This window comes from Drosophila arizonae, chromosome 3, assembly GCF_054131065.1.
Source record: "Drosophila arizonae isolate 15081-1271.41 chromosome 3, UAZ_ARI_1.0, whole genome shotgun sequence".
Taxonomy (NCBI): domain Eukaryota; kingdom Metazoa; phylum Arthropoda; class Insecta; order Diptera; family Drosophilidae; genus Drosophila; species Drosophila arizonae.
In genome coordinates, this window is record NC_142923.1 from 16,544,920 (window position 1) to 16,572,579 (window position 27,660).

The 27,660-nt window shown below is 39.9% G+C and overlaps 3 protein-coding genes across 16 annotated transcripts in view; all 3 read right to left on the reverse strand.

Moving 5' to 3' along the window:
* Window positions 1-215: 215 nt before the first annotated feature.
* CycY (cyclin Y) lies at window positions 216-3,730 on the reverse strand. 3 transcript variants are annotated; one of them, XM_018002122.2, is made up of 3 exons: window positions 3,566-3,730; window positions 1,711-2,884; window positions 216-1,643 (listed from the first exon to the last, which is right to left on the reverse strand). In XM_018002122.2, the coding sequence occupies exons 2-3, from the start codon at window positions 2,537-2,539 to the stop codon at window positions 1,261-1,263; spliced, it is 1,212 nt and encodes a 403-aa protein (XP_017857611.1). In that variant the 5' UTR covers window positions 2,540-2,884; window positions 3,566-3,730; the 3' UTR covers window positions 216-1,260. The 3 variants fall into 3 exon arrangements, with proteins under 3 accessions (XP_017857611.1, XP_089321615.1, XP_089321616.1); XM_089465489.1 differs by lacking the exon at window positions 3,566-3,730 and adding an exon at window positions 3,509-3,527; XM_089465490.1 differs by lacking the exon at window positions 3,566-3,730 and adding an exon at window positions 3,016-3,236.
* Window positions 3,731-3,929: 199 nt separating this feature from the next.
* The window catches only part of Pde1c (Phosphodiesterase 1c), an 83,768-nt gene continuing 60,037 nt past the window's right edge, over window positions 3,930-27,660 (reverse strand). For 5 of the 12 annotated variants that reach the window (XM_018002104.2, XM_089465458.1, XM_089465460.1 and 2 more), the window contains exons 4-10: window positions 25,093-25,618; window positions 24,152-24,265; window positions 23,608-23,670; window positions 21,670-22,161; window positions 9,972-10,221; window positions 8,129-9,188; window positions 3,930-7,514 (exon numbers count right to left, since the gene is read on the reverse strand). In XM_018002104.2, the coding sequence (XP_017857593.2) occupies window positions 7,366-7,514; window positions 8,129-9,188; window positions 9,972-10,221; window positions 21,670-22,161; window positions 23,608-23,670; window positions 24,152-24,265; window positions 25,093-25,618 (2,654 nt within the window). In that variant the 3' untranslated portion in view covers window positions 3,930-7,365. Of the gene's footprint in view, window positions 7,515-7,540; window positions 8,010-8,128; window positions 9,189-9,971; window positions 10,222-17,612; window positions 17,763-21,669; window positions 22,162-23,607; window positions 23,671-24,151; window positions 24,266-25,092; window positions 25,619-27,660 lie in introns of those variants that run through there. The other 7 variants (XM_089465463.1, XM_089465465.1, XM_089465466.1 and 4 more) reach the window with 7 other exon arrangements.
* esc (extra sexcombs) lies at window positions 19,140-21,422 on the reverse strand. The gene is made up of 4 exons (XM_018002120.2): window positions 20,732-21,422; window positions 20,515-20,648; window positions 20,280-20,451; window positions 19,140-20,209 (listed from the first exon to the last, which is right to left on the reverse strand). The coding sequence occupies exons 1-4, from the start codon at window positions 20,954-20,956 to the stop codon at window positions 19,298-19,300; spliced, it is 1,443 nt and encodes a 480-aa protein (XP_017857609.1). The 5' UTR covers window positions 20,957-21,422; the 3' UTR covers window positions 19,140-19,297.

Here is a 27,660-nt window from a genome sequence, read left to right on the forward strand (position 1 = left end):
TGTTCTATTGTTTCGTTAAGTTAAAAAATAAACAAGGCAAATGCATTTTATTTTTAATTAAAAAAGCGAAGTCGTAAAGTCACTTTATCCAATAAACTAATAATAAACTTTATTAGATATTTGTTTAAATTCTCTTTCTTTTTTTTTTTATCTATAAAATAAGTAATAATTTTAAAGTACTTTCTCAATGTCTACAATTACTATATGACTAAAAATTGAGTTTGTGATTTGTTTTTATTTCGCATTATCGTAAAATAAATTACAAAATAAAATACATTTCTTGCATATAATTCGTATCCTTATATGACTAAATATTAATGTACTCACAAATGTTGGGTTAAATATTGCGCTCTTTTAATATTATTATTAATCAAAACAAATCTATTTAGATGCATGCCACGCCCCATACAGTTGTGCTGCGCCTCGAATCGATCAAGTATATATATAAGTATATAATATATGAACTGATTCGAAGCCATAAGGAAATTACTTAACATAAATGAAATATAGTAAAATAAACAAACAATATTAAATTCGTTACAAATTTACAGAAACAGTTTTGAGTTTTTTCTGAAGGGGTGCAGATGCTGTTAAAATTTTTAGTCACTTTGGAATTCATTGAGAAAAGTCGATTTGTTGCTGACGTGACTACAAATACCAAATTACAAAAAATTATATTGTTCCATATTTAAGCTTTTTATACAGTGCAATTTTATATTTATTTTTTGTTTTTGTTTTAATTATTTTTGTTTTTGGCAATTGGTTACGCGCTGTTGTATTTGTTAGGCATATTTTAAAAGACATCCAAATCCTTGACTGCAATCGGTAGTATTGTATACCATTGTGTGTATATATATAAAAAGTGGTCCTTAATTCGAGACGTGGTGTGTGGATGTGTGTGTGTGTGTGTGTATGTGTGTAAAAGACATTAATTATTTTCTTTAAATTTTGTTTTGTTTTTGTTGTATGTTTCATTTATGTATGCGGCTTTCGTTAGATTTTGGTGCAACTTTCTTGTAAAGTTAGTCAACGAATTAAATCTTAATTAAATGATAGCAAATGGAGTTTAAGTCATAAGAAATGTATAAATTGAAGTTCGTTTAAACAAATTGTGTTGACACTTATAGGCGCGACTCTTTCAGTTTTACAATATCTTAGTTTCGTTTCTTTGTGTGGGAAGGACAAGTCGGTACCGCTACGGCTTCTACACAGAATAGAATACAGTTTTTGTTTGTTTAGTTTTTAATAAGCTAATATAAATCACGATAATATGGCCACGCTGCGTCGCGGTCCGCCCTGGCTGACATTGTCCATTGAGGACCATTTCTTGATGCCATTCTTGAGCGCCTCGGCTGTCACCTTGTCCTGCATGACGCGCGACATGGCCTCCAGCTTCTGGGCGCGCTCCTTCGACAGCGGCTCAGTGGGAAAGTTGAGCTCATTCGCTTCGGCAAGCGTGCGCAAATCAAAATAATATTTGGCATAAACGGAAGAGGGCACATTTATGTTGAACTGCAACAGCTCGAGAAACTGACGCTCCAGCTCATTCATATCCTCGACCGTAATATCCTTGAGTATCTGGCAGTAGTCGACATTCCAAACTGCCTGGTCATCCCATACCTTCGAGGCAAGCAGTATGGCACCTGCAGCAGACAGAGATTAACAGTATTATTGACATTTTCCAGAGCAGACTCTTCTGCCTTGACATACCTAATACCATGCGCTTCCAGTTGCATGGCCCCACATCCAGTTCCGCATAGGTGAGCAGACGTTCCAGATAGACTAGCGTTATGATCGCGCACTCGGCCGTCAGCTGGGCGGCATTGAAGAGCGTGCGCACAAACTTGTAGATCTGCCGATGCTCAGGATTGAGGGTGTCATAGTTGTCGGGCACATGATCGTGTGTTAGGGGATGCAGCTTCTCGTCGAAGATGTCCAGACGTCGATCGGATTGCCGATTCTTGATGTGATAGTAAATGGCCAACGAAACACACTTGACGGTGTTCTTCAGGTTTGGCTGGGACACGGTGCTGTCATCTAGATAAATTGTGGAGCACGAGGAGCTCTTTTTCAGTCCGCCACCTCCAGTTATGCCGCCACCGGAGCTATTGGCCCCAGGCGTATTGGAGCCGCCGCCACCACCACCACCGCCACCCATGCTGTTGTTTTGTTGTGCAATCTGATGCTGCGAACGCTTGCGAGACATTCCACCATTTTCCACTTTGGAGCGCTCCAGAAACATGGTTGCTGCCGTTGGATCCACTGAGGGATCCTCCTCACCCTCGAGCGCCTCACGCTCCGAGATGTGCTGCAGATTATGTTGGTTCTCAAGGTTGTCCGTATTGCTGTTGCCCTGCTGATGATGTTGTTGGTGATGATGCACGGACATTGCGACGCCACCAGTTCCATGATGGCCGTCCAGCTGATGTTGGGATGTGTGCGGCAACTGATGCCGCTCCTCAAACACTGGCGGTATATCCTTCGACTTGCGATCCGACTGTGGACTCGAGTAGGCGCAGCACGAGTTCTTGTTGCCCATGATGATGCACCACAAATGCCGTCAATAATAAATGCAACTGCCTAGCGTTTGACTAGTTTGCCGGCTTCCTCTTTTGTTCGCCCAACCTCTTTCTCTCTCTCTCTCGCTCTTGCTTACGCTCTCTTCGGGTGTCGCTTAGACAGCGCCTCGCTACACTCAACTTGGGGCAGAATTGGGTGCTCACGCTCTGGTTTTGCGATTTTTGGCACTTGCTCGTTTGGGTTGGATACTTGGAGCGTTTCTTATGAGCATGGCGGTGGCGTATCGTTCAACAATAACTGCTGCAACTGCTGCTGCTGCTGCTTGTAAGTGCCTGCAACCAAGCGCCAGACAAGACTATAAAATCTGCAAATACATTAAAACAGTTGTTACTATACCAAGTAGTATGAGATAAGCCCGGATTTAATGGGCCAATCGCTAAAACAGCTCTGTAGCTGTTGTCGTAGATCTAATATGCCTGTAAATGTAAATTATACCCAACTCTCGATAAGGTGTACTCTTTTTAAGATAAATGATGATAACGATGCTGCCCGTTTACCCCGCGATAAGATTTCGTTTGCGCCTGTTTATTTACAAAGCTCTGGCGCTTAGATTATTAGTGCAAAAAAATTAATTAAGCCCAGGCACGACACTCGCTTGGCATGTGGGTGGACGGCGCCGCAAAGGCGTGCCAAGGTAGTCGAGCACTGTTGCTTAATTTGGTAAAAGGAAAATTAAGCAAAAAAAAAAAAAAAAACACACGAGCAATATTTTATGGGGCGGGGCTCGTTTTTATGGTCAGGCGGTTTGCAGTTATAGCTCAGCTTTAGATTAGTGTGCCACAATGTCACTTGAGCGAAACGTGTCGCCTATTAAACATTAATCATGGCCCTTTCACAAATAACAAATAAACAACAAAAACAACAACAAATACATTCTCCAATTTGCCGCTGTGTGGATGGCAACGCCATAGGCAAAAACTTCACTCACACGCACATACACACACGGTACACACATGCATGCACATATATCTATATATTGACGTACACAGTGGAGTAGTTGAACTAGTGTTGTTAATAAAAAGCTTTTTATTCAATTATTAACGCTGCAGCATCATTTAATTTTGTGCACTCAATGCAGCACATCTCAATAATTATATCGACATTTTTGGTAGAAAGCACTAGCGAAAAAATTGGTTTTTGTTGTGCAGCTACTTACAATATACTGACAGTAAGCACGCAACGTGTACATAGTACCGTTCACATGTTACGTTTACAAGCAATCAGCTGACCATGTTATGCTCAGCTGGTACTGTTAGCTAACGTTTAGAATCATGATATGGTAATTGAATTTCGATACTAACCTATCGATTTTATGACAATTTAAGTAAACTTTTAATTGAAAAGTCACATTTAATAGGTTTAATAATATTTTTATTAGTATATTAAAAGTCATATGGTGTTATTATAATTTCTTGAAGGTTTTCGTATTAAGCACACAGTTCAGCCATTCATTTAAGTAATTTTAACCCGCTGATAAATATGTGTAATAAACATTTCGAGTTTAACGGAAAAATTATAAGAGAAAAGTTCAAGAAATTTTTGCGCAAGACTTTTATAGTAAATGAAACTAAATTATTTACAGTTTAGCGTGCAGTATGTTAGCTATAGGAGTATATTAAGTGTTGTGGTGGCTAACAAGTAATTGTGCACATTTATTTACACAAAAAACCTATATTTTGTTACTTAAGTTTTTATCTTTCTTATGTTGTTCTTTTTTTTTCTTTGGTTGATTAAGTATAACATATGTATGTATTATGCATTATAATAGTTTATACTTTAAATGTAATGATTGCTTTGAACTCATATTTATACATAATTTATTATTTTCGGATTTGCACATTTCAAAAGGAAAATATCATTTATGATCTTTTTTAAATTCTTTTTACAGCATCTGAACCTTGATAAAAGCTTTTCAAATAGGTTGGAATCCTTTAAATTCGTGCATAACATATATTTTGATTTTATGTAATATATGTATATATATTCATCGTACTGTATTTTTATTCTTATTATTTTATTTATATGTATATGTGTTTATATGCATGTTAAATATTTATTTGTTTTGCTACAAAACTACAATTCGCTAAGTAACTTTTAAAACATACACGCCTGAATGTATTGTTCCACTAACCCATATAACATATTCATACATACATGGAATATCTAGAGCAAAAGTTGTTTGATTTCACATTAATAGATGTGCGGCAGATCCTATTGAATTTCGCATTTACTCGTGTCGCTCGCTCTCACACACTTAGCCAAATTATGGCACTTTACAGCCCTGAGGCGCATTGTGTGATCGAGTGAGAGGTCCGATTCGGACATTAGGTTCCATCATACACTATTTTGTTTTTGCTTACTCTCAGCGCACTCTCTGAGTTGTAAGGAAGAGCTTGGTAATTGTGTTAGTGTTTGCTACGCTCACACAAACATACTCAATTTCGCATGATTCACTGTGGAATGAGAACAAAGCGTTGACTCTTCGGGATGAGCCCGCACGCACACTTGTGTATGCAAAATAACATTCATGCGCCTGTGTGCGTAAGTCTTGCTGTTTATTCTAGGTGCTTGCTCTACATATAAATGTATGTATGTATTTCTCTGTATGGTTAGTGATTTGTACGCTATGTTTGTTAACAGATTTTAATAACAATATTTCATTAGGCTTTCGAGCCAAACAACTGGAACTGAAGGAGCTGCACAGACACCTAAATGGCCTGTATCCTATATCTTATGCATTAATACAGCGTTCACCTTTAGCTTTTCTTCTTCTTTCCTTTAATTTTGTACAGAGTTCTACATAGATATACAAATAGAAACAGTTTATATAGCCGACTATATACTGACCTAATCGCTTTGAGCGTTCAATTTGTTTCGATACATATATCCTTTAATTTGTTATTCAATTTATATACATAATATGTATTCGTGTTTATGCATGTTATATATGTATATGGTATATGCTAAATATTTATGTATAGATTGGTATTTACTGTAGCTATAAGATTACACATATATGTATGTTTGTATGTATGTATGTATGTATGTTTGTATGTATGTGTGTAAGTAACTAACTGCATGGTTTCAGATGGCTCATACGGCAAATGGGTTTTGGCCCAACTTGCATTGTTTTTACCAACTACAGTAGTTAATTACAAGTATTTACTACCTTAATAAAGCTATGATCCCAATTTCAGCTGATAATTTGGTACCTTACTGCTAAGCACATTTACCACTGTCCTTTAGGCCCGCCCCATTGAAACGCGCGCACAATCTACAATCTACAATCTACATAGAAATCTTAGCTGTTTATGGATTGGTCGTAGTAGTGCTAGTAGCAGGGACTACCCCTAACGCTCGCTGTCCAGTCTGTCGTCTGTGTCGCTGTGCTAAAGGGCAATGGTAAATCTTAAAAGAATGGTCCCGCTATCAGACATTTTGAAAAACGTTTAAAACATTTTAGTTTGGTTTCTTCTTCGAGTACGAGAAAAAACACACACAATCAAGAAATCAAACAGAAAAGAATCATCTAACATATAAACTCTGGTAGTTATTTGTTATCTATGTTTTTTTTTTGGATTTTTTTTTTTTGTTTTTTGTTTTGTTTTTTTGTTTGTAAACATAAGCTTTGTTCACGTATAAAAATAAATATGCACTTTCCGACTGCAGATGTGCCATTACGAGTATGCTTTAGATAGTATATATATATATTCCTTTTTTGTATGTATGTTTGTACGTACATACGCTATAGTAATTGTATGTATCGATTAGGTAGCCATGTGCATATGTCGAGGGAATTCAAGTTAAGAAGTTTTAGATAGTCTGTTAGAGGTCTTTTAGATTATAACACAAGTTAGTATAGCTAATTCAATATTTCAGGTATTATTTGCCATATCAGTTATCATTTTAGTTTTTATTATAGTTAGGTACTTAACATCTAGAAATCCTCTCCAAAATGAATACAAATAAATTGAGCAAAGTTTAGTTTAGTTTTTCGAGTGGGCAAAGAAATGAAAAGGTTTTTTTATAGAAAATAGAAATTTAATAAACATATTTTTGATACATACAGAAGTGTTGTGAAATAAAAAACAAAAACGTACAATAAATTCCGAAATTCTGTTGAAAACTTAAGAAATTATATATATATATATTTAATATAATATGTATTGGATAAATTTAGAGTTATGCTCTAAGGTAGTTAAAGTAAATATATATTTCAAACTATGAACTAAGCTAAGTAAATGCTTATTAATTGTTGTTGTTCTGCTCCTCCTCCTCTTCTTCTTCTTCTTCTTGTTGACAACACTTCTTAGACATGTCAACTATTTACAAAATATTTTGTGTACTATATAACCAAATCGTAAAAACACTTTCATATTGTGCCTTGCTCTAATATATATTAACTCTTTTTTAAAACAAACTATTTTCAACAAATTTTTTATATATATATATAGTTATATATTATATAGTACATTCATAAATATTTTTGTTTTTGCTGTTTTGATTGATCTACTAACATGAAAATATTGCGCGTAAGAAGCTGCACGCTTATAGCCATTGTATAATTATTTCTCTCTTCCTTCCACTTCATTAACAATAATTGTTTAGCAACATATTCTAATTGTTGTTTATACAATTGTTCGAGTTGTTTGCTTGGTATCATCTGTGCAGAGATTGTAGGTAAAACTATTTATATATGTATGTATGTAGGTATTTATCTGCCTTAACGCTATTGCATATCGCTTAGGGTTTACTTATTTAACGGTTTGTCAAGGATATCTCCATTCAGTTGGCCGCTGCACTCTCAGCTGCAGTTGCCTCCTTCGGCTCCTCGGATCCGGCTTCCTCTGCAGCGGGCTTGGCCCCACCCTCGGCCTGGGCTTCGGCCTCGGCTGCTGCTTCGGCTGCGGCGGCCAGCGCACGCGCCTCGGCATCTGTGGGGAAAAGCGAAAAGGGATTAGATCAGGCCTGGGGCTAATAGAACTTTTGGAACTATCGAAATAAATTTAAAGTTGCTTGTAACTGGGACAGCGGGAAATAATTTGCTTGCGATACATTTTCAATTTCCACTATAGAGGCTTTTTTTTGACATTAGTTTTGAAATGAAATGTTTTTTTTTTTCCTTTCCTTATGATGTAAATGAAATCTAATTCGCAATATTCTAAAGCGAATGAATTCTTGAGAACTCTAAACAAAAACTATTTATTTCAATATCTACATATACATATACATATATATTATAGAACAAATAAAACAGATGCTTGTTCTAAGTAAAATTCCCAGCGCCATAAATATTCTCGTCTCGCCATGCAAAATTTTGGAGATTTTAGTTTTGGGGTCGTATTCAAGTAGAGGCATTTTGAGTACATAAATTTACTTGGACTTGATTTGATTTTACATCTGACTTTTTCTTCGGCGATCTAAGAGCTCTGCGTAAGGGAATGACGATTGTTGTAATGAATTATGAAGATCAAACATCAATTAAGTTTTGGCTAAAGTAGGGCGCTACGAACTAGGCGAAATGGTACTACGGCATGGTATTTCCTACCTTTGATTGCCTGCTCCTTCCAGATCTTTTTGTTTTCGGATAGACATGCCAGCCAGGGTTTGTTGATGCAAAACTTGCTGCCGGTAGTCAGGCTCTTGCGGGTCATGGAGCAGGTGGCCTTTTTCGCATCGTCGGCATCGTTATCGCTGTTCTCCTCGGGCAATGGCGCCGGCTTCACTTTGATGGCCGGCGCAAGGGGCGTCAGGATGTGCTCGAGCATGTCGGACATGATGGTCATGCTGGGGTCCACAATGAAGTCGATGAAGCCGATTTGAGATTCGGCGACGAGTGTGCTCTTGCGATCGCAGAGCGGACTGAAGGGCAGACCCAGCTCCTTCTCGAGATCGCCCTGCCGAAAGAATTCCTCCAGCAGGAGCATGGTCCAACGATGATGCACATCCCAGTGCTTCGCCGGATGGGAGATATCACAGCAGTGCAGCACCAGGGACAACGCCTTCGACTTGTCTATGGTGGGCTCCTGCAAGGTCAGCAGGCTGCGCATTATCTTCAGCTGCTGAAAATGGAACGTCATGTCGGTGGCCAGCACCATATCGATGATGAGAGTGCGCAGCTCCTTGTACTCATCCCGGGACAAGTGCGACAATATATTGGCATCCTCCTCCCTCATCAGCCGAAAGCTGGCGCTCACATGATGATTCTCCAGCACCGCCCGATCGTTGTAGAGCAGCGCCGTCTCCGAGCCGGACATCACGTGGAAGTTGTTAGTGGTGCCCGTGTGCTCAAAGTCGTGCAGCAGCGCCGCCAGCAACGAGGCAAAGATCTCCAAGTCCGTCAGCCAGTTCATCAGGCCGGTGTTGCACAGGCAATAGTGCATCGTGTGCATCACGTCCACCGCATGCAGATTGTTGTGATATGGATTCCGGAAGCGGCAATAGCCCTCCTCAACGCGATTCAAGAATGTCTCCAGCACTCCGGGCGATATCTTAAACTTGTGCATTGCCCCATATCGATTGAGCAGATCGTAGGCAACGTACTTAATCACCTGTCCGCTGGCTGCCTCGGTCAATGCAAACACGTCGAACGTCCAGTCGTCTAGATTCTAGAAGTGAAACATATAGATGCCAATTTTGAATATATAACTTAATGTATTATTAAAATTATTATAAACTGTTTGTTAGTTGATCCAGAATTTTATTTTTTATATATTCAATTAATGTAACAATGACCAATGGCTTTTACTAAGTGAGGTCTCTCGACTAGAGAGTCCCGATGGATTGGCTGCTAAAATTAAAACAAAAATCGAAAATCTATAAAATTCACATGAATCTATATTTAAAATTTGTAGACTGGCTACTAAAATTATAACAAAAATCGAAAATCTATAAAATTCACATGAATCTATATTTAAAATTTGTAGATGTAGAAGATTTTAATCGATAACAGAAAAAATCGATAACCATTCCACTATTGGAAACAAAATCGATATGCGCATGGCGATACGGACTTATACCAAAAATTGTCAGTCTTTAGCTCTTATATCTTCTGAGATCAACGCATTCAAACATACGGACGGATAGACAGGCAGACGGACAGTACTAAGTCTTCTTCTTCTCCTTCTCTGATTAAACATACCCATTATGACCGGATTTCCCATTTTCAATAGGTTCGGGATAAGAACATTACCCAAAAGTTCTACTTAGCATCTCTTACGTCTGTAGTCGGGGAATAAGCTACTTGCTAGTCAGTCCAGAAATCAGAGCCAAATATCGAAGACCTAACTAGACTATTAGGCCAACAAATGTGGGTAAAATATTTGGCAACATCTTTGATCATCTCTCTTATCTCTAAGCCTACTCTAACACCACTTCCCACACGCACTCACCTTAAGAAGTTTGACTACGTCAGGTGGAAACTGCATCAGCGTTGAGCTGGACACACGCCTGTAAATGCGATCCACGAATATGCCGGCTCGTATGGCATGGGCAACCGATCGGAATCGGGGCTTCTCGTCGCTTCTGATTCGGCTGGTTGCCATTTGGCGCGTGAAGGTGGAGGCCAACCACTCGCGCACCTCCGGCGGCACCGCATCCGGCTGCACCTCGGAGAGCTCATCGTCCTCGTCGGCCAGGCGCCTAAAGGGGTTTGGGTTTGGGGTTTGAAGAAAAAACAATTTATTAGTTCGGTTTCATATAAGATTTTTAAATAATTTTGGAGTTTTATTTTTATTTTTTGCTAATTAGTTAAACTTATAAAACAATAAAAATTAATTGACAATTAAAAAATTGAGTTAGCGCAATTTTGTTATTGTTTTTTTTTTCTTTAGCATTTTTTGGTGTTAACTAAAAAAGTAAAAACAACATAGAAAACATAAAAGTTATTTTAAAAATCAAATATATATTGTGTTGGGAGTTGGAAGGAAAGTTGTTGGAGTTGGTGCTTGGAAACCCAATTTCTATATATTTCTATATTAATGTTTGTGTGTAATATAAGTGGAACAAAAAGTCGATTTTGGTTAGATAATTTTATTGAACGGGATGCATCGTAAAAAATTAATAACAATTGACTATAAGGCAACGAACAGAATTAGACGGGCATTGTGCATGCTGGTATGTATGTATGTGTGTGTGTGTGTGTGTGTGTGTGGAGTGTTGTCTAAGAGAACATTTGCTAATTGCATGCCAAGTTCTAGAAGTGCAACAAATAAACGTGCAACGTGCAACAAGACGAACCAAAGGCGACGATGACGCCTCCTGCGATAAGAGTTCAACTTCAACTTAAAGTTTAGCTTTGTCCGGAACTTAAAGTCCTGGATGCCCGGGAGCACTATGTTATGCTCGTAATTGGCATTGATAACAATTTTGAAATATGAAACTAATTGGTCCAATTGGCAGGTTTGAGCTACGGCAGCCTGGCCTCTCGCAATCACTGCATTTCTATGGCGACGCATTTCCACTCATTTTCCAAGTATTAAGCACACACACACTCACACACACATACACACAATAGTTAGCTGGCAAAAAAATATAATATCATGGTTAGCTCGTTATGGCGCTGAGCTGAGCAACAGCACTTAAGCGAATGCCATCGAGCTGCTCTGGGACCTTAGCGAAATTAGCGTCATATTAAATTATGCTTAATTAGTCGCAGTGCGGGACTACCCTTAATGTAGCTATGGTATTTGTATTTGCTTGCCCACTGCACAGCTTTAGTCCTCCGATTTCAATGCAAAAGTTTTTAAGCTAGCAAAAGCATATCTAATTATGCGCATTTTAAATATTATATATAAACATATTTCGGGGCTGATTATTAGGTATTTTCTAGGAATTTTGAAAGTTGAGTGCAGCTTGTCGTAGTCAAAGTTATTTAAAACAGACATTTCTTATATTGTATGATAAATAGATATAGTAATTATATTTTGAAGCATTTATTAGGTAAGTAATTTGTATCTTAAAAGACTTCACATATTTTTAATGAATTAAAATTTCAAAGCTCCCAAAAACTTTGTAAAATTTTAAATTTTATTTCTAAATATTAAAATAAAATGTTATTGACCTTTAATTTAATAAATATTAAATATAGTAATTCCCTAGAAAAAGTCTAATTTTTTTATTTTTTATTTTTATTTTTTTTATATTATTATCTTGAATACGCAATAGATGACGAACTCTAGGAACCACTTAACATTTTCCATTTTGTTGAATTACTGTTCGGCTAACTACACTGCTACCTCAAAATATTTTCACTCTCTTAACGCTCTCTCCTACATATGATTTATAAAAAATATAAAACACATCTGGCGCAAAACGAGTAATTCTTTAAAATACCCGAAAATTCCTTTAAACACTCCATGTCTTTATTTGTTTTGAGTTAGGCTATCTACTGTCAAAGAGATCTTATATAAATAACTAGATTTCCATCTAGCTTCCGTTTATTTCAGCTGGAAGTTGCATTTGAATTTGAAAAATGTATGGCATCTCGACTCATTCCTCACTTCTTATTTCTAAGCTGACTTCCTCTGTGCCAACAAGAGAGCTTGGGAATAACTGAAGGTCTGGAAATTTCTCGTTCGCCTTTCAGCCAGTTGCAGAAATAGTTGAGCATAGTTTGTGGGCTCTTTTAAGCCACACGCTGGCAAAGTTATATAACTTCGGCCGCAATATATGAGTATGCGCCATCCTGGACACAGGCCCCTCATTCTCCCCCCTATCTAGCGAGTCCCATAATTTCTGTGAGTACTTGTGCAAGTGCTACGACGAATTACGCAAATACACTTCACTCCTTTTGCATATGGATATGTATGTAGTTATTTTCAGTTTTTTGTTTGCTTGGATAACTACTAAATTGTGGAGTCATTTCACTTGGATTTATTCATGTAATACCATTCCGTTTTCATGGCATGCTCCGCTTCACTGGCACACAACATTCTTTATGAATTGTTTTATTTAACGTTTTTTCTTTGCTTTTTTTTGTTTTTGTTTTTTTTTTAACTTAGTTTACAACTGTGTGTAGCAATTGTATAACAGTAATTTAGCTGTTCAGTTATACTTTATGATGGTCGCACCTTTTCTTCTTTTCCTGCGTCTCCTTGGCGCGATACTGAATTATGAACTGTATTAGCTCGACGGTTATGACGCTTTGGCGGCTGCTTTCACGCCTCAGGCGACTCATCGCAACGATCACGAAGCTAATGCTTCTGATTCTGCTCGCTAGAGGCGCTGGGCGCTCTGCTGTTGCTGCTGCTGCTGCTGCGGCTGCTACTGGTGCTGCTATTCCTTTAACTGTTGTGCTTGTTGTTGTAGTTGTTGTTGCTGGTATAGACATGGAGCGGCGTTGACTTTGCGTCAATGTCAGCTATTTTTTGCTCTATCTATGCTCGCATTGGCACACTCGAAATTAACCGTAATTTATCACTGTACAGCAGCGCGCGGCAGAGAGTGAGCGACCGAGAGAGAGCGAGAGTGGGAGAGTGGCAGTGTGAGAGAGCGCGAGCTTAACCAGTGTTGTTGTGTCACAACAGCTTGCAATTAGCGCCAAATTCGCTTTTAATGATGACAACGGAGCGAGGCAGGACGACAGAGAGAACACACGTGGGCAAATATTTGTGCAGCTGTTTTATTTTATTCCTGTATTCGGTTTTTTTAGTTTGCCTTTTTTTTGGCCTTTTCGCGTTGAGCGTAGTAATCCTTTTTGGACAGCAGTTGCTGCGTTGCGCGTAGTTGGCCCGTTGCGAGTTAAATTTAAACTAAATGTTGTGCCAGGTGCGCGAATGTTCCACAACATCGCGAAACTGGAGCTGATTGCGTGCCTGTGCCCCAGGCCCAGGCCTAGGCCCAGGTCATGCACAGACCCAGGGCCAGGCTCAAGCCAGAAAGCCACCTACTCAGAGATAGAGAGAGAGAGAGAGAGAGCCTGTGCGTGCCGCCGCTGCTGCTGCTGCTTGCCCTATGTACTTTAGTAATTCGTACACTCAGTACACTCGACCACACGCCAGCAGCAGAGCACACAGTGCACAGGGCTCTGTATGGGGCATATCAATTATGTCAGCAAACAACAAAATAAATAAAAAAAAAAGTAGTAACAATAAAAGAAACGGACTCTTTGTGGCGACCTTAGCAGGGCGCAGACAACTTCAGCCCGTTACAACAGCAACTACAACCGCATGCAAGCAGTCGCGTATATTTTTCTTTTACAACTTATTTTCACAAAACAATTATACAAAATGCTAAAAGGCATCGGCATCAGCAGCAGCAACAACAACCACAGGAATAATAATAATAATAGCAGGGCTATAGCCATATCCTGGGCGGCTGATAAACACGACAATATCACGAGCACAAAGGCTTTTCAGGAACTAACTTCCTCTTTAAGCCTTGACGTTTGCCTTATTGTGTTTAATGACTTTGCATGCCTGCCAGAATCTCAAGATGGCGGACGCCGCAACCGCGACGGCACTCAACATTTCGCCCTGAGGTCAGCATTCAAGGCAGAGCCCCTTCCCCAACCACACACACACTCACACTCACACACACACAAACACTTTGTGTAATTCGCCAGCACTTTTGTTTATGTTGGCAATTGCATTTCAATTCATTTCATTTGATTACATTAGTTTTGTAGCATTTAATTTCGCCGCGGCGAATTGCGTGCTAGGCATTTGTTAGCATCACTTATCGGCACATTTGCATGTTACGAGCATGCAAGCTTGCAGCGCAGTTTGAAATCACGCGAGCATCCATTGAAAACGCCTGGATGTAGGCAACAGGTGGCGCTCTAGCGTAAAGCGTTTTAATTGAAGATTTCGCTTATATACTATGTGCGTCTCTCTTACACGCATTTAATTGGATTACGCTGAAGACGATATGTGAAATCACAGATAGATTTCTATTTAAACAGCTTTAATTAATCTCAATTCTCTGTGCGGACAGTTTCTCTGTGTAATTTTGCAAAACAAAAGCTGCTTAGAAATTGAATCTTTAGCGGTGGCAGCAATTTTCGGCTTAAAGCCATTTGTGGCCTAGCCCAGCGAATGCCTAGCGTAGCATTTTGTGGCTTCTTTAGCCAACACTAAAATGCTTGAGCTTGATTTTAAGGCTCATTTGAGGGCAAACCGGCAATGGAGCTTCCAGAAATATGCCACTTAATAGTTATGCGTGCAATTTCCTTTACCTCCGCCTCCGCCTCCGCTACCGCCTCGGGCTGAAGCACTTTTGTTGTTGTTGTCGTTGTCGCCGCGTTGTTGTCATTGTCAGCGAGCACGGGAAATTGCTATCAAATTGGCAGCATTGTTTTCTGCCAATGATTTTCCTGAAATCCTGAAGGGCCACACAGAGAGCGGCCGACAGACTGTAGAATGCGGCATCACATGAGCTGAACACAGATGCGAGTTGCGTGCATGAAATCATTAGGTTTTGTGAGTTTTACAATGCTGCCAGAGAGTTGGAACTGATATTCGGACTATACTACATGTGAAACTGGGTGAATAAAAAGAGAATGAAGGTGCAAGGCTTGAGCTATATATATGGGCAAGTCTCCATTTGCAGGTTTTGGTGACTTGTTATATCCAAAGATGTAAATCTCTCCAATATTAAAGAGAGTAGGTAAAGGAACTTTAGTAATATTGGCAAACTTCACGTATTGTTGAGGCAACCCTCGCATATTTGCACCGATGGCCAGACTGATTAAAGTGTGTATTCGCTGTGTTCGGCTGTTTTGTATTGTCAAAGGAAGGGAACAATGGCTCGGACATCAGCTGAAAGGTCCTTGCAATTTAATGCGCCTATTTCACTGACATCCTATGTGCGTGTGTGTGCGTCTGTGTGCGTGGGCCCATTGCTGCTGCTGCTGCTGCTGCTTATGTGGCAAAAATTGTCAGTTAACATCATTTATTATTGATTTTCCCTTTGTAAGGCCGTGTTTTGCTGCCTTTCAAAGCAGTTTTGCTGCTATGGTAAATATTCTTTTTGGGTCACTTAGTCGTACTGCTGTCCGCTGTCTGCTGTTCCTAATGTTTCACGCGAAAGATGATTGATGAGTGCGAACCGTTATATCCATATAAATGTTCTACTGCCCGCAGAATTTTTGCTAACTGGTACGATTTCGTTGGTATATAACTGCTTAGAGGCATCTATGTATCATGGAGCGACCTTCAACTTAACAGCTTGACCTAATTTCACTCCATTCCAATTCCAATACTCGTTCGCCAAAGTGAGAAGAGGATATTGGTGTGCTGGCAATGTTCAGACTGGAGCTGGAGCTGGAGATATATTACAGGAGTTTGGTATATGGAAACCCACCCAGATGAAAGTACGCATCTTGGGACGTGGCAAATAGATGCGAACTGGGTTTTATTTAGTTCGATAGTTGGTACAATCCCTTGGGGGATTGGCCAGCCGGAAGAAAACTGTAAATTTCACACCTTTAGTGTGGGAATCCATAAATTCTCTCCACTGATAGGTCTATAAATTATATGGCATATCCGATATACATATGTATGTACTTTCTGAACGAGTATTCCGCACTCAACTCTGACCAAGTGTAACATTTTTGCCCATGCCCTTTTTATGAGGGTACGCGTGGCACTCTCGAGTTTGCGTTTTAATTGCCTGCAATTTCGATCCGCAGGTGAAATGTTGTAATGAATCATTCATTGGCATATTTAATGAGTATATATGTGTGTAGCTATATGTGTGGGTCTCGAATATTTGTTTAAATCAAACGTAATTTGAATTTATGCAACACTATGTGGCAATTACTTTGTTGGCTTCGATCGTTGCAGCATGATGGCAGGAAATTGGCGTGTTTTAATTATGATTTATTGGAATTGCGCGTTTTTATTTGCACTTTTACATATTGGCACACGCGTCTGGCAGTGCGTGAGCCAAAAAACTGAAAAACACATTAAAACGATTTCCACCTTATCGGCGCATGAATGAAGCCGCAAATTGCGTTTAATTTGTGAATTTTGTACAATTGATATCGACGGGCAACAAAAAGAAGACACTGCAAGAACCATTCATTTTGCTATGAATTTTCAATTTTTTTTATTATTATTTTTTTTTTATCATAATTAAACAATACGAAATCTTGCGTCAGCGAGTTGACTGATAAGAGTACTGGTTAGGTGGAACACTTTTTGGGGACACCAGTGTAGCCATGTGGCAGTACTATTCTTCAAGTGAATTGTGCAAGCAGCAGAAAAAATAAGATAAATAGAAAGCTGTCGAAAGATAACATTGGCTGGTCAGAAGTCTACAAATGAGTGTAGACTCCAAACATTATTGAGTATTGGAGACTTTCATTTGCGTAGCAGACAAAGCAATTAATTACGTTACGGTTCGGTAAAAAAGAGGATTGTATTAAATTTTTAGAATGATTGATAATATATTCCATTTTAGTTAGGTTAAAATGCGAGTATAGTATTGCTATACTAGCATATCACATTATTATAGTTAAAAATATAGGTAAATTTGCATCTATAGGCAACCAGGCTCGTAATTTATGTTATTTGTGTACCTCTAACATATTACGTAAGTAAATGATTGTGTCTTACGTAACGCTTTTGAGAGCTTACGCAGTATATAAAAGCTGCTCACAGCGGCTTAAGGCATGCCGCTAAACGAAGACTTTTGAGCTCAGTGGCCCTGGCGGCTTCCCAAGAGTGGGCCGACAAATGACATGCTAAACTAATTTTTGGTGTCATCCGCACATGTTAAACACTAAATTCAAATGACAGGAGACGCCCCACAAGTGACTTGTCCTGCGGCGTTAGCTTGATTAATTTTTGGCTGACAAGTGCTTAGTAATAGAGAGTGCGAGTGCGACACACAGTGGGAGAGGGAGAGAGCGAGCGTGAGATGAGAGTGTGAGTTGAAAGACACAAATCATTGCGAAATGACTGTTGTGCTGCTCTGTTGCGTTGGTGGGTGCGGGTAATTGTATTTTTAGCGAGTGCAACAACAACATAATAACACAGACCCCGCTACACAGCGAGTGAGAAAGAGAGACAGAGAGAGGGAGGACAAACCGCAAGCGTATAATTCGTTTACTGCTGCTGCTGCTGCTGCTGTCGTTCAGGCTGATTATGCTATGTCGGGCATATTTGAGGACATGCGTGGAGCTGTTGCTACAGACGGTTTCGTTGGAAGACGTTAGGGAATGGGTGGCTGAGTTGCATCTACATGAAAATGGTAATATCAAACAACAACAACGATAAACAATGAAATCAGCCATAAACGTAATGAAACGAAATGACGCACAGTCAGACGGATCAATGGCAAGGGATAAGCTTGCCAGCCACCAATAAAGAAATAACAAAAAACAGAAAACAAAAAATACCCAAATGGCAATTTGTCTGGGATTAGACGGCCAATGGGTTTGCGTGTCCAAGGCTAAAACTCAATTGACAACACAATACCAATAATGGCAAACCACCAAATGGGCCAGCCGAACAACGCGCTGTCAACGCGGCTAATTACTCACATCCAAATGGTCTGCTGCTTGGCAGGATTCCAAATGCCAAACACTCAAATACCAGCAGCAGCCACAACAATGTTTCGCGCAGTCAACGAACGTTGAAACAAAGCAGATTCTAAAACTCAATCAGGACTACCCGAAAAAAAAGAAAAAACAAACAAATAAACCAAAGAGCGCATAAATACTTGACACTTTGCATACCCTTTAACAGAGTAGCGAATGCAATAACATAGCTTTAATTTTTGCTAACATACCCTTTAACAGAGCTGTTAAGGAAAAACTTGACGTAGCTTAATTTCTTTTCAAGTTAAAGCTCTAACGGAAATTACTATGCGAATAAAGTACTGCGATTTGCTAAATTAGAAAATGTCTATGCGGAACAAAATAATAATAAAAAAAAAAAAAAAAACAAATTGCTTCTATAATTCCACGCAATCCTGCTTTCTACACTATTCGTTTAGCTGTAAGCTGTGTAAGGATCATTGTGGGACTCTTCTGCTTAAAAACTCCCTTGTGAGCCGTTATGGCTCGTATGCCCGGATTGGTTTGCCCGTCTGCCAGCGAACCGTGCAGCGTGGAGTCGCGTTGAGCCGAGTCTCTGTGTCAGTTTCAATTTCGTCGCATTTATTTCGCTCAACCCACTTGGCTGCAGTGCAGCAACGCATACAAATTGCGGTTAACTGCAGCTCGTTTGGTTGCCTCTGGCCGGGCGATTAGAGAAGTGGTCAACTGGGGACAGATGCTGAAATGTTGCTCCTTCTTAAAGCCTCTGGCTGCTCCACACTAATTATGGTTTGCCACGCGTGGAAAACGCCATCGAATTCATTTTGTGTCTGCGCCACTCTGGATATCGCCGCATACAGTTGGCTGCCTTTTCAATTACCTGGCTGACTACTTAATGGCCAGGTGTGTGGTTACGTGTGAGTGCGCTGAAAACTGCCAAATCGATGGTCACGTGTGTTGGCGGTTTACATCGAACTCGGATTGGCTTTCCAGCCACACACACACATACAAATGTTAAAAGTTAAGAATATGTTTTTTTTCAAGCTATATTATAATACAATTTTCCATTGGCGTCTACATATGAGATAATTGGTTTAATTGAGACAAGGACTAAGAGCTAAGTACTAGGAACTAGGCACAGTGTTAGATGCATGTTGTGCTACGATTTTGGCCACGTGAGATTTGGTTGTGGTTGTGGTTGTTTATCTACGGATTGGTCACTCTTTAGGCTCCTTAGAGTGCGGTCGGTTGTCGACGGTTCCAGCGCCAGACAGTTGCATCATCGCACACATAGACCAAGACGCTGGCATCCCGGGAAAATGCTATCTGACGCACAGTCGCCACGCTGCGCGCGTTGTGCAGGGTCGTCATATGGGCACCCTCTGGATCACTGGGATCCATTTCCCAGACATAGACCTTGCCCTGCTGGTTGCCCAGTGCGATAACCTTTTGCCACGGATTGAAGCCGAAGCGCACAAACCATATCTCACACTCATCGTATTCGAACTCCGCGATGATGGTGCACGACGAATCGCTGGGCTTGAGCTGCTCGAAGCTCTGATGCAGCTGGCCGGGCTTCCAGCAGACGATTGCATTCTCGCAGGACTTGGAGAGCACAAAGTTGCCGAACCATTGCACACAGTCCACATAATTGCGATGAATGTCGCGCGTTGAGAAGTCCGGAAAGTGTTTGGTGATTGTGGGAAAGGGCAGCGTTGATTTCTCCTGGCTAAATGTTTGCGACAGCTCGATTTTGTGCTGAAACTCCTGAGTGTTGAGGCACCAGAGCTTCAGCGAATGATCCATGCCACTGCTAACGATGCGATCGCCGCGCATATTGAAATCAATGGAGAGCACCTCGTCGCGATGCCCCTCAACGCCACCAAAGATGGCAATGCATACGTGCGTCTGTATATTCCACAGGCGTATGGCATGATCCTTGCTGCCGGAGAGCAGCAGTTGCAGCTTATGCGGATGGAACTTCAGCTCATTGATTGCCTGGCCATGGCCAATATAATTGCCCACCGCCTCGTTCTGTTCAATGTCAATGACACGGATGACTCCGCGGTAGCCGGCGGCGGCAAGCAGCGGGGCGGACGTCTTTAAGTTATATGACCAGGCGCAGGTATAGAAGACCTCATCGGGCTGGCGTGAAATGGCATGAATTGGCAAGTGAGTGGCATGTCTAGTTATGGACACATTGGCAGCTACTTACATCCGGATCTGCATAGCAGTGGAGCAGTGTCAAGCCTCCTTTGCGCGGACACTCGTAGACGGTGCAACGATTGCTGCCCGCTGTGGCAAACACTTGGGGCTCGTCCTTGCCCAGCAGCGTGTTGAACGACACGCCAAATATGTTGGCGCCATGGTTCTCCTTAACATGCGTGCTTGAAGAGTGAAATTGCTACAGCTTAAGGCCAATTACTTGTTCTCTTTAGTTTCCGACTTACTCGTATTTGTAGGCAGCGCCACTTTTTGGCTTTGATTTGTGGCTGCGGCGGCCGCGACGTTTGCTGCGTGTGCTGGAGGCCGGCGATTTGCTACGTGAGGTGGTGCTGTTTGTGGTGAAACTGGCCGATTCATCCTGCATGTGTGTGCCATGCGGAAATTAATTGTTGTTGCGATTAATTTTCGCGTTTTTCATTGCAATTTGTATATTCAACTTACGCCGCACGAATCGTCCGAGTCTTCATTGGGCTCATTGTCGTTTTTCACTTTTTCGCTGCTCATGGCACTTTCAACACACACTTCAGCCACACGGCCGTTGGGCAATAAACAATTTATCTTGTTTGCAAACAATTTAAGTAACGAAAACAAGTGTTTTTGTTCACTTTTGGCGGCAAGAAACACGCGCAGCGTTGCCACAACGCGATCGTCATAGCGGTGGTACATACAATAACATTGCGCTGTTAATTAACACAAGCTATATCGATAGCTAATTTATGTATCGATACACACATCGCTTATAAAAACTCAAATTGAAATCACCTATCGATAGCTCCCCAAATTAAGTATGCGCGAATAAAGTTTACGCATGCGCAAGCCAATTAAGGAGTAATAGTTATTATTGCTTAAGAATGGTTGAAAATATGGAAAGACAATTACATGCCATGAATTGAAATGTGAGATAACATTTACAAAAATGCTTAAAATATATGCATGTAATTATTTAAGACTGTACATATGCAACACAAAGGGGTCAGGGGTAGTACAGAGCTCGAAGAAATGGGTAATAAAGGGATGTACAAAAGTGGGATTCATATACATTCATACATACATGGAATATATTTACAAAGTTATAGCGATAGAGTAGAAAATAGGGGACAGTATCAAGACAATAAATATATACAGCAGTAGAATAGGAAACGCACACAATTTTTCATATTGTATATAGACAGAAGTTTTATAGAGTAGTAGAATTAAGAGACAGACAGAAAGACAGAAAAATTGTTTTAATATTTGTTTGTATCTGTGTTTTTTTTTTGTTTGTTAACGTAACGTAACAACGTAAAGACAACTTAAAAGTTAAGGATTTAAAAAAAGAAACAACTGAAAATACATATAAATATATTCTAATTTATGCAATATAAACCATTTGCAAGTACGTTTTATTCGTCGACATTGATCTCGCCCAGACCGGTGTGCGCAGGCGTCTTTGTCGCTGAACGGTCGCTTTATTACTGCAACTGCTACTGCTGGAAACACTTTGACCTGAGTCAGCCTCAGCCCCACTAGCTGACTCAGTTGGAACTGTTGTCGTCGTCGCCGTTGTCGTCGTCGTCGTCGTCGTCGTCGTTGACGTCGCTGTTGTTGTTGTTGTTGCTGCTTCTGCTGCAGCCGTTTGCTCTTCTGTTGTGCATTCGCTGACTGTTTCGAGTGCTTTGGGTACCTGCGTCTCAGAGAGCACCAGAGACGCCGGCAGCGCTCCTTGCTTTGTTTGATTGTCTGTGGAATTTATTGGTTGCTCAGTCGACGTTTCCGTCGCTGTCGTCGCCGCTGCTTCTGATTCAGGCGTCTTGTGTAGGCTGCAGCTGCCATTTGAGTTGTTGTTGTTGAGATTTTTACAGTTACCGTTGCAGCTTTTGTTGGCAGCCTCGCTGCGATTGGTCGATTGGACGATTGGAGGGGGTCAAGTGTTTTTTTGCACAGCAGTTGGCAGTGAGTCAAAGCGAACCGGTACAGACAACAAATTTATGGTACGGTTCGTTGTTTCGCATATTCATATTAAATATTGTTTTTGTTTTGTTTTGTTTTTAATTTTGTGAATTTCAAAAAATGGTTGGCAATAGAAAGAAAAAATAAATAGAACATCAGTTGATAGTTTTTTTTTTTATATTTTTGTTTTGTATTGTTTGGCTTTTTGCTGGGGTTAAAAGGCAGTTTAAGCGAGGAGTTCATTAGTTGCCCAAGGAACGCGCACACAGAACACCAATGCTCGAGAGTTCGCAGACAAAAAGTGTTGCATACATTTGACTGTCGAACGAGCTCTGCTCGAGCCCAACCCAAACCCGAACCCAAACCCAAGCCCAACTGAACTGAACCCACACTTGGTAATGCAAATCGAACAGTCGTGTCAGGATGTTGTGCATAATTTAAGCCGTATGCAGTCATCAGACACACACATCATGTTCGGCGCTGAATGGGGTCAATATTAAATGCGCACTGTGTGAATGACAGGCGCATGGGGAATTTGGGCTTTTAATTGAAACTATGTTCTCTGGTAAATAATAAAAAAGCAAGGTTGCCTTTCCAACTGTAAGTATAAAATAAAAAATGAAACGACCCAGAATTGAATTCGTTTTGCGTACAGTAACGAGTAATGTTTAGAGCGAGTAACGAGTAACGAATAGGGAATAGTAGAGTCAGAAGATACGAAAACAGTTGTCATCTGGAGAACACGAGGGGAACCAACTCTATACTTAAGAGTAGAGAGACATCAATAATTCAATACACCGAGAATTGGAACTATATTATGTTTTTGGAAAAATCAAAAATATATAGATATATAGAGAGTGAGACAGTTCTTCAATAATACGGTGCTTAGCTTTGCAAACGGGGATTATCACACGATTCTCAGTAGTAATAGTTGTAGTAGTAGTTGTTGTTGTGTATGTTTTGACTAGACTAGCTAAAATACACGCGTTCTCTGTTTATATTATGAGTTTGATGAGATATCGTAATGAATTGAATATGATAAACTTTGCTGCAGAACTGCAGAGCAAAGCAATAATAGTTTAAGTAAAGTCAGTTGAACAGAAAATAGCACTACAAAGTATGATTCAAAACGAAAGTTAAAATAGTTAGAAAGAGATAGAGAGAGGGAAAGAGAAGAACAGTTTAGGAAAAAGATTGAGTGGAATGATATATGAATTTAGTATTTGTTGGTGTGTTGGATAAGTATAATTTTTTGTTGGTATGAGCGCGCAGTTGGGGCAGGGTCATTAAATGGGGTAGAGAGACAGATAGAGAGATAGAGTTAAAAAAATGTAACAAAGTTAACGACAACCCAAAATATTTTTGAAATTGGCTCTAAAAAGACTTACTCTTCGCTCTCAACGGATGAAGACGCAATCTGCCCCAATTTACTTTTACCTGATGTGGGGCTTCTGATCAAACACACACACATGTATAAAAAAGAAAAAAAAAACGAATATATAAAAAACGTGTAAAATTGTAAAAGAGAAAAGCAAAATCAAAAACCAAAAACAAAAACAAAAAAGAAAAACCAAGACATTTATCGATAGCTACATTTGGGTTAAGATTGTTTGGAATGAGAAATGTATGTAAATTCTCCGATTTATGAAACTTTGTTTGAAGCTTGCCTTCTGTGCGCAATCCAAATAGAAATTCAATTCAATCATCACTATATGACGAGGATACATACTAATACGCTAAAGCCTGAACCGATTGTATTATATAAAAACATTGTATTATAGAGAGAATTAGACGATCCCCGAAAGCACCAGCGAATTCTTGTATTTTGCCGGTTCGTCGTTAGAGTTAGGATTAGAATAGAATAGTGCAGAACAGCTTCGAGTTCTTCAAGTACACAAACAAAATCAACACATATACAATGCATCCACCTACCTTGACTCGTCTATGAAAACGGCCTCGAGCACACGCGCCGCATAGTGCAGGTTCCGCTGCATATCCTCGTAGGCGACGGTCTCATGGTCCATCCGTCGCAGCAAGCTGCGTATTCTGCGAATGCAAAACAATTAATTAATAGCCAACCAGACCTTGAGAAATTAGTAGAAATAAGCCTAGTCTAGGAGTTACCCTGAACCCTTTCTTTTATTCCAATTATTGCATTCTTTACTTAAATATCTTAAATAAATATCTTAAATTATTTAAATATCACTGGAATTCAGATATGTGTATTTTTCAAAGAGAACATATTTTAATATTGGAAAAACATTTCGTGTAAATTTGCATAGGTCGCTCAGTACATTTATAGCTTGAGAAGGAAATGTATAGCTCTTCAAGGTGCTCAAATTTCGTTTATAAAAAATAAGAAGATATGTTTTCTTTAATTGTTTATATTTTATTGTGAAAATATAGGTATATTTGATATATTCTATTCTATATATACTACTATGAAATCTTGACACAATATGAATCTAATCTACTTTATTAGAAATGCTAAAATTAAATATCTCATTGTAAGCATCTAAATTATGCTTATTAAATTATATTATATAATTAATTTAGCATTAAAAATAAATTACTATTATAATTCATTATAATACTATAATAATTATATGTAATATTATGATATATTGGAGGCTTATGAAAGTTTCTATTCAAGACTTGACTATGGTTTCTAGAAAATTCAGCCTGGGCAAGTCTTTTGGAATAGCTGGAGGTAATTCTATATTTTTTAGATGCTGTAACTATAGTTCAAAGAGAAGAAGGGCAGGAATATCTGAAAGACTAATAAACAGGACATGAGAAGTGTGATTCCTGATTAGGAAACCACTTGATCGTAATCGTATATTTATGTATTTCTAAATGAAACATAGACTCACCTGACAGCTGCTTTGTTGAGAGCATCTGGCGTATCGACAGGTGGCAAATTTTCCGTATCCCATACATCACCGGCGGAAGTATTTGAGACCGATTGTAACGATTGACGCGACGATTGATCCATTAGTGGATGAAATAACGAGCCTGGGGCGGCGAGTACGGAGTTTTGATATTCGGTCGTATCGCGACTTAGTCTATAATCGAAGGTGGGTCGCTCGATTGGCGTCGGTTGCACAGGTGCATCGGTTACGAAATTCGTTTGATTTGGCGACGACGGCTGCATTTTGCCAGTAAGATTCGATTGAGCTCGGGACGAGCTATCGACCGCACGCTTATCGGCGGCTGTTAAGGATGAGTTGCCGTTGGAGCCCTTAGCACTAAGTCGCTCAGCGAGAGACTCGCTGATCGGCGTTTGGAAGAAGCTAATGCTGCCCGACGATGGCGAGGCGATTGATTGCGATTGTCCGTCGAGCTGTGTGAAGCTCTTGCGACTATTCGAGCGCCGTACAATGGTAAGTGAGCCGTGTTCTATAAGTAACAAGAGCAGCAATTAGATTGATAGTCAGTTGGGCTCAAATGTATTCGGAGACTTTCGTTTAAACAAATCGACTGGCTGACACTAACGGAACACACTTGAGAGGCGTAATGTTGAGAAACGTACGAACAGTTGACATCAAATAAAATAAAAATATACACAAATGTTTATAAACTGAAATTACAGAAGTCAAAAAATGTATACTAAGTCGTCATATGGCAAATGAGTCGAGAAACTGGATCAGAAGTGAGTTTTGCACACGTTATGCAAGTATTTCTCAAAGTATTTATTTTGAGTATTTCATCTAAGAGTTACCTCAAAGTCTTTCCTCTAAGTATGTCCTCCTCTTCCAAGTATGTCCCCCAACTATTTCCTCCAAGTATTTTATCTAAGACTTTCCTATGAACGAGCACACATTTCTTCTAAGTAGTTCCTCAAAGTCTTTCCTCAAAGTATTTCCTCCAAGTATTTCTTCTAAGTATTTCCTCCAAGTATTTCTTCTAAGTATTCCCTCTAAGTCTTTCATGATTAGCTAAGTAAGTAAGTACTAAGCAGCTAAGTTGTTCCTTATAGTCTTTCCTAAAAGTCTTTCTTCCAAGTATTTCCTCCAAGTATTTCCTTCAAGTACTTTCTCCAAGTATTTCCCCAAAGTATTTCCTCTAAGTCTTTAAAGCTTAGCTAAACGATACACACTTAGTTTCACATTACTGCACTGCACAACTGACCCCCACCAGGTACTTCCCTTTATATAGGGCGACTCTCACTTTAAGTGACCAATGAGAAGACTCTCTGCTACTTCAAGCATACTAGCTTTGTTTTCCTTATATATAGACAGTTTAGATGATCTGTGGACAGAGAGGCAGAGGTAGAAATGGAGACAGACAGATAGACAGGCAGCCATACGTACAGACATATAGGCTAACCTCCCGAAACTGCTCCTAACTGGACAAAGAGAGAGAGAGAGAGAGAGAGAGAGAGAGAGAGAGAGAGAGAGAGAGAGAGAGAGAGAGAGACAGAGAGAGAGAGAGAGAGAGAGAGAGATAGAGAGAGAGAGAGAGAGGGGGGGAGGCACAGACTGAGAGAGAGTAACGGAGGCGAGTTAAGTCGATTGGTGGCTACCCAATTCTTCTATCTGTTCCATGAATTGTATGTACGAATGGTTAACGGTCCTTTCAAATATATTTAGATAAGAAATCAGGTATGGCAAGAATATGTAGGTATTTAAATGATAAAAGTATATAGAGTTGTATAAGCTCATACGTGAGCCATCTCAGTCATATTGCTAGAGTAAATCAATAATTTATAGAACGACTTTAAGTGAACATCACATAATTCTCTATTTAGTTGAGCCCTAAGTGTAAATGTGAATGCTCAACGAAAGACCCAGTCAATGGCTCCTGGCATCCTTTGGCTGGCAATGGCAATGGAAATGGCAAAGGCAAAGGCAAAGGCAACTCGCAACGATTGCGAGCAAGTAGCAAATAGCCAAAGATTTATCTAGCTGCGTTGAGCGTTGAGCATAAACAGCCACAGGAATGGGACAAAGCCAGCTCCTCGGGCGTATTTGGCAAACGAATACAGACAACAACAAGCACAATAAAGAAAAAATAAAAGAGAACGAACGAAAGAGAAGTGAGGCGGGAAAGAACGTTGCCACCCACTTGGACTGTTAACTGCATTCCATTTCTTTTTTGGCAGTGCAAGCGCCAGTGGCAGGGCTACAACAGCAACTCGGAACTCGAGCAGTGGCTGCTGCTCCATAAAGTTCGCTTTTATGCAGCACTTAAATTTATGTTACACTCGAGATTCCACTGCTTAAAGGTATCGTTTGGAGGAACTCCTTACTGCTCTGCCAGCTTATCGCGTCTCCAGTTGCTGCTGTTGTCTGAGAGAGATCTCTGGGCTTTCAAGTTTTTTTTTTCTTTTTTTTGGTGGTGGTTTGGCAAAATGTTTTATGCTACTTTTACTGGCCACTCCTCACGGTCTTAATGAGTTCAGGATGCTAAAAATCAAAGGCAGCATCCCACACAGAAAA

What these genes read in the sequence shown, in the direction of transcription:
- CycY (XM_018002122.2), bottom strand. Translation starts at nt 2,539, where the DNA reads ATGGGCAACAAGAACTCGTGCTGCGCCTACTCGAGTCCACAGTCGGAT. An exon ending in CTGGAAGCGCATGGTATTAG is followed by an intron (nt 1,644 to 1,710) that starts GTATGTCAAGGC and finishes TGTCTGCTGCAG; the next exon opens with GTGCCATACTGCTTGCCTCG.
- esc (XM_018002120.2), bottom strand. Translation starts at nt 20,956, where the DNA reads ATGTACCACCGCTATGACGATCGCGTTGTGGCAACGCTGCGCGTGTTT. An exon ending in ACTCGGACGATTCGTGCGGC is followed by an intron (nt 20,649 to 20,731) that starts GTAAGTTGAATA and finishes ACACACATGCAG; the next exon opens with GATGAATCGGCCAGTTTCAC. An exon ending in ACTGCTATGCAGATCCGGAT is followed by an intron (nt 20,210 to 20,279) that starts GTAAGTAGCTGC and finishes ATTTCACGCCAG; the next exon opens with CCCGATGAGGTCTTCTATAC.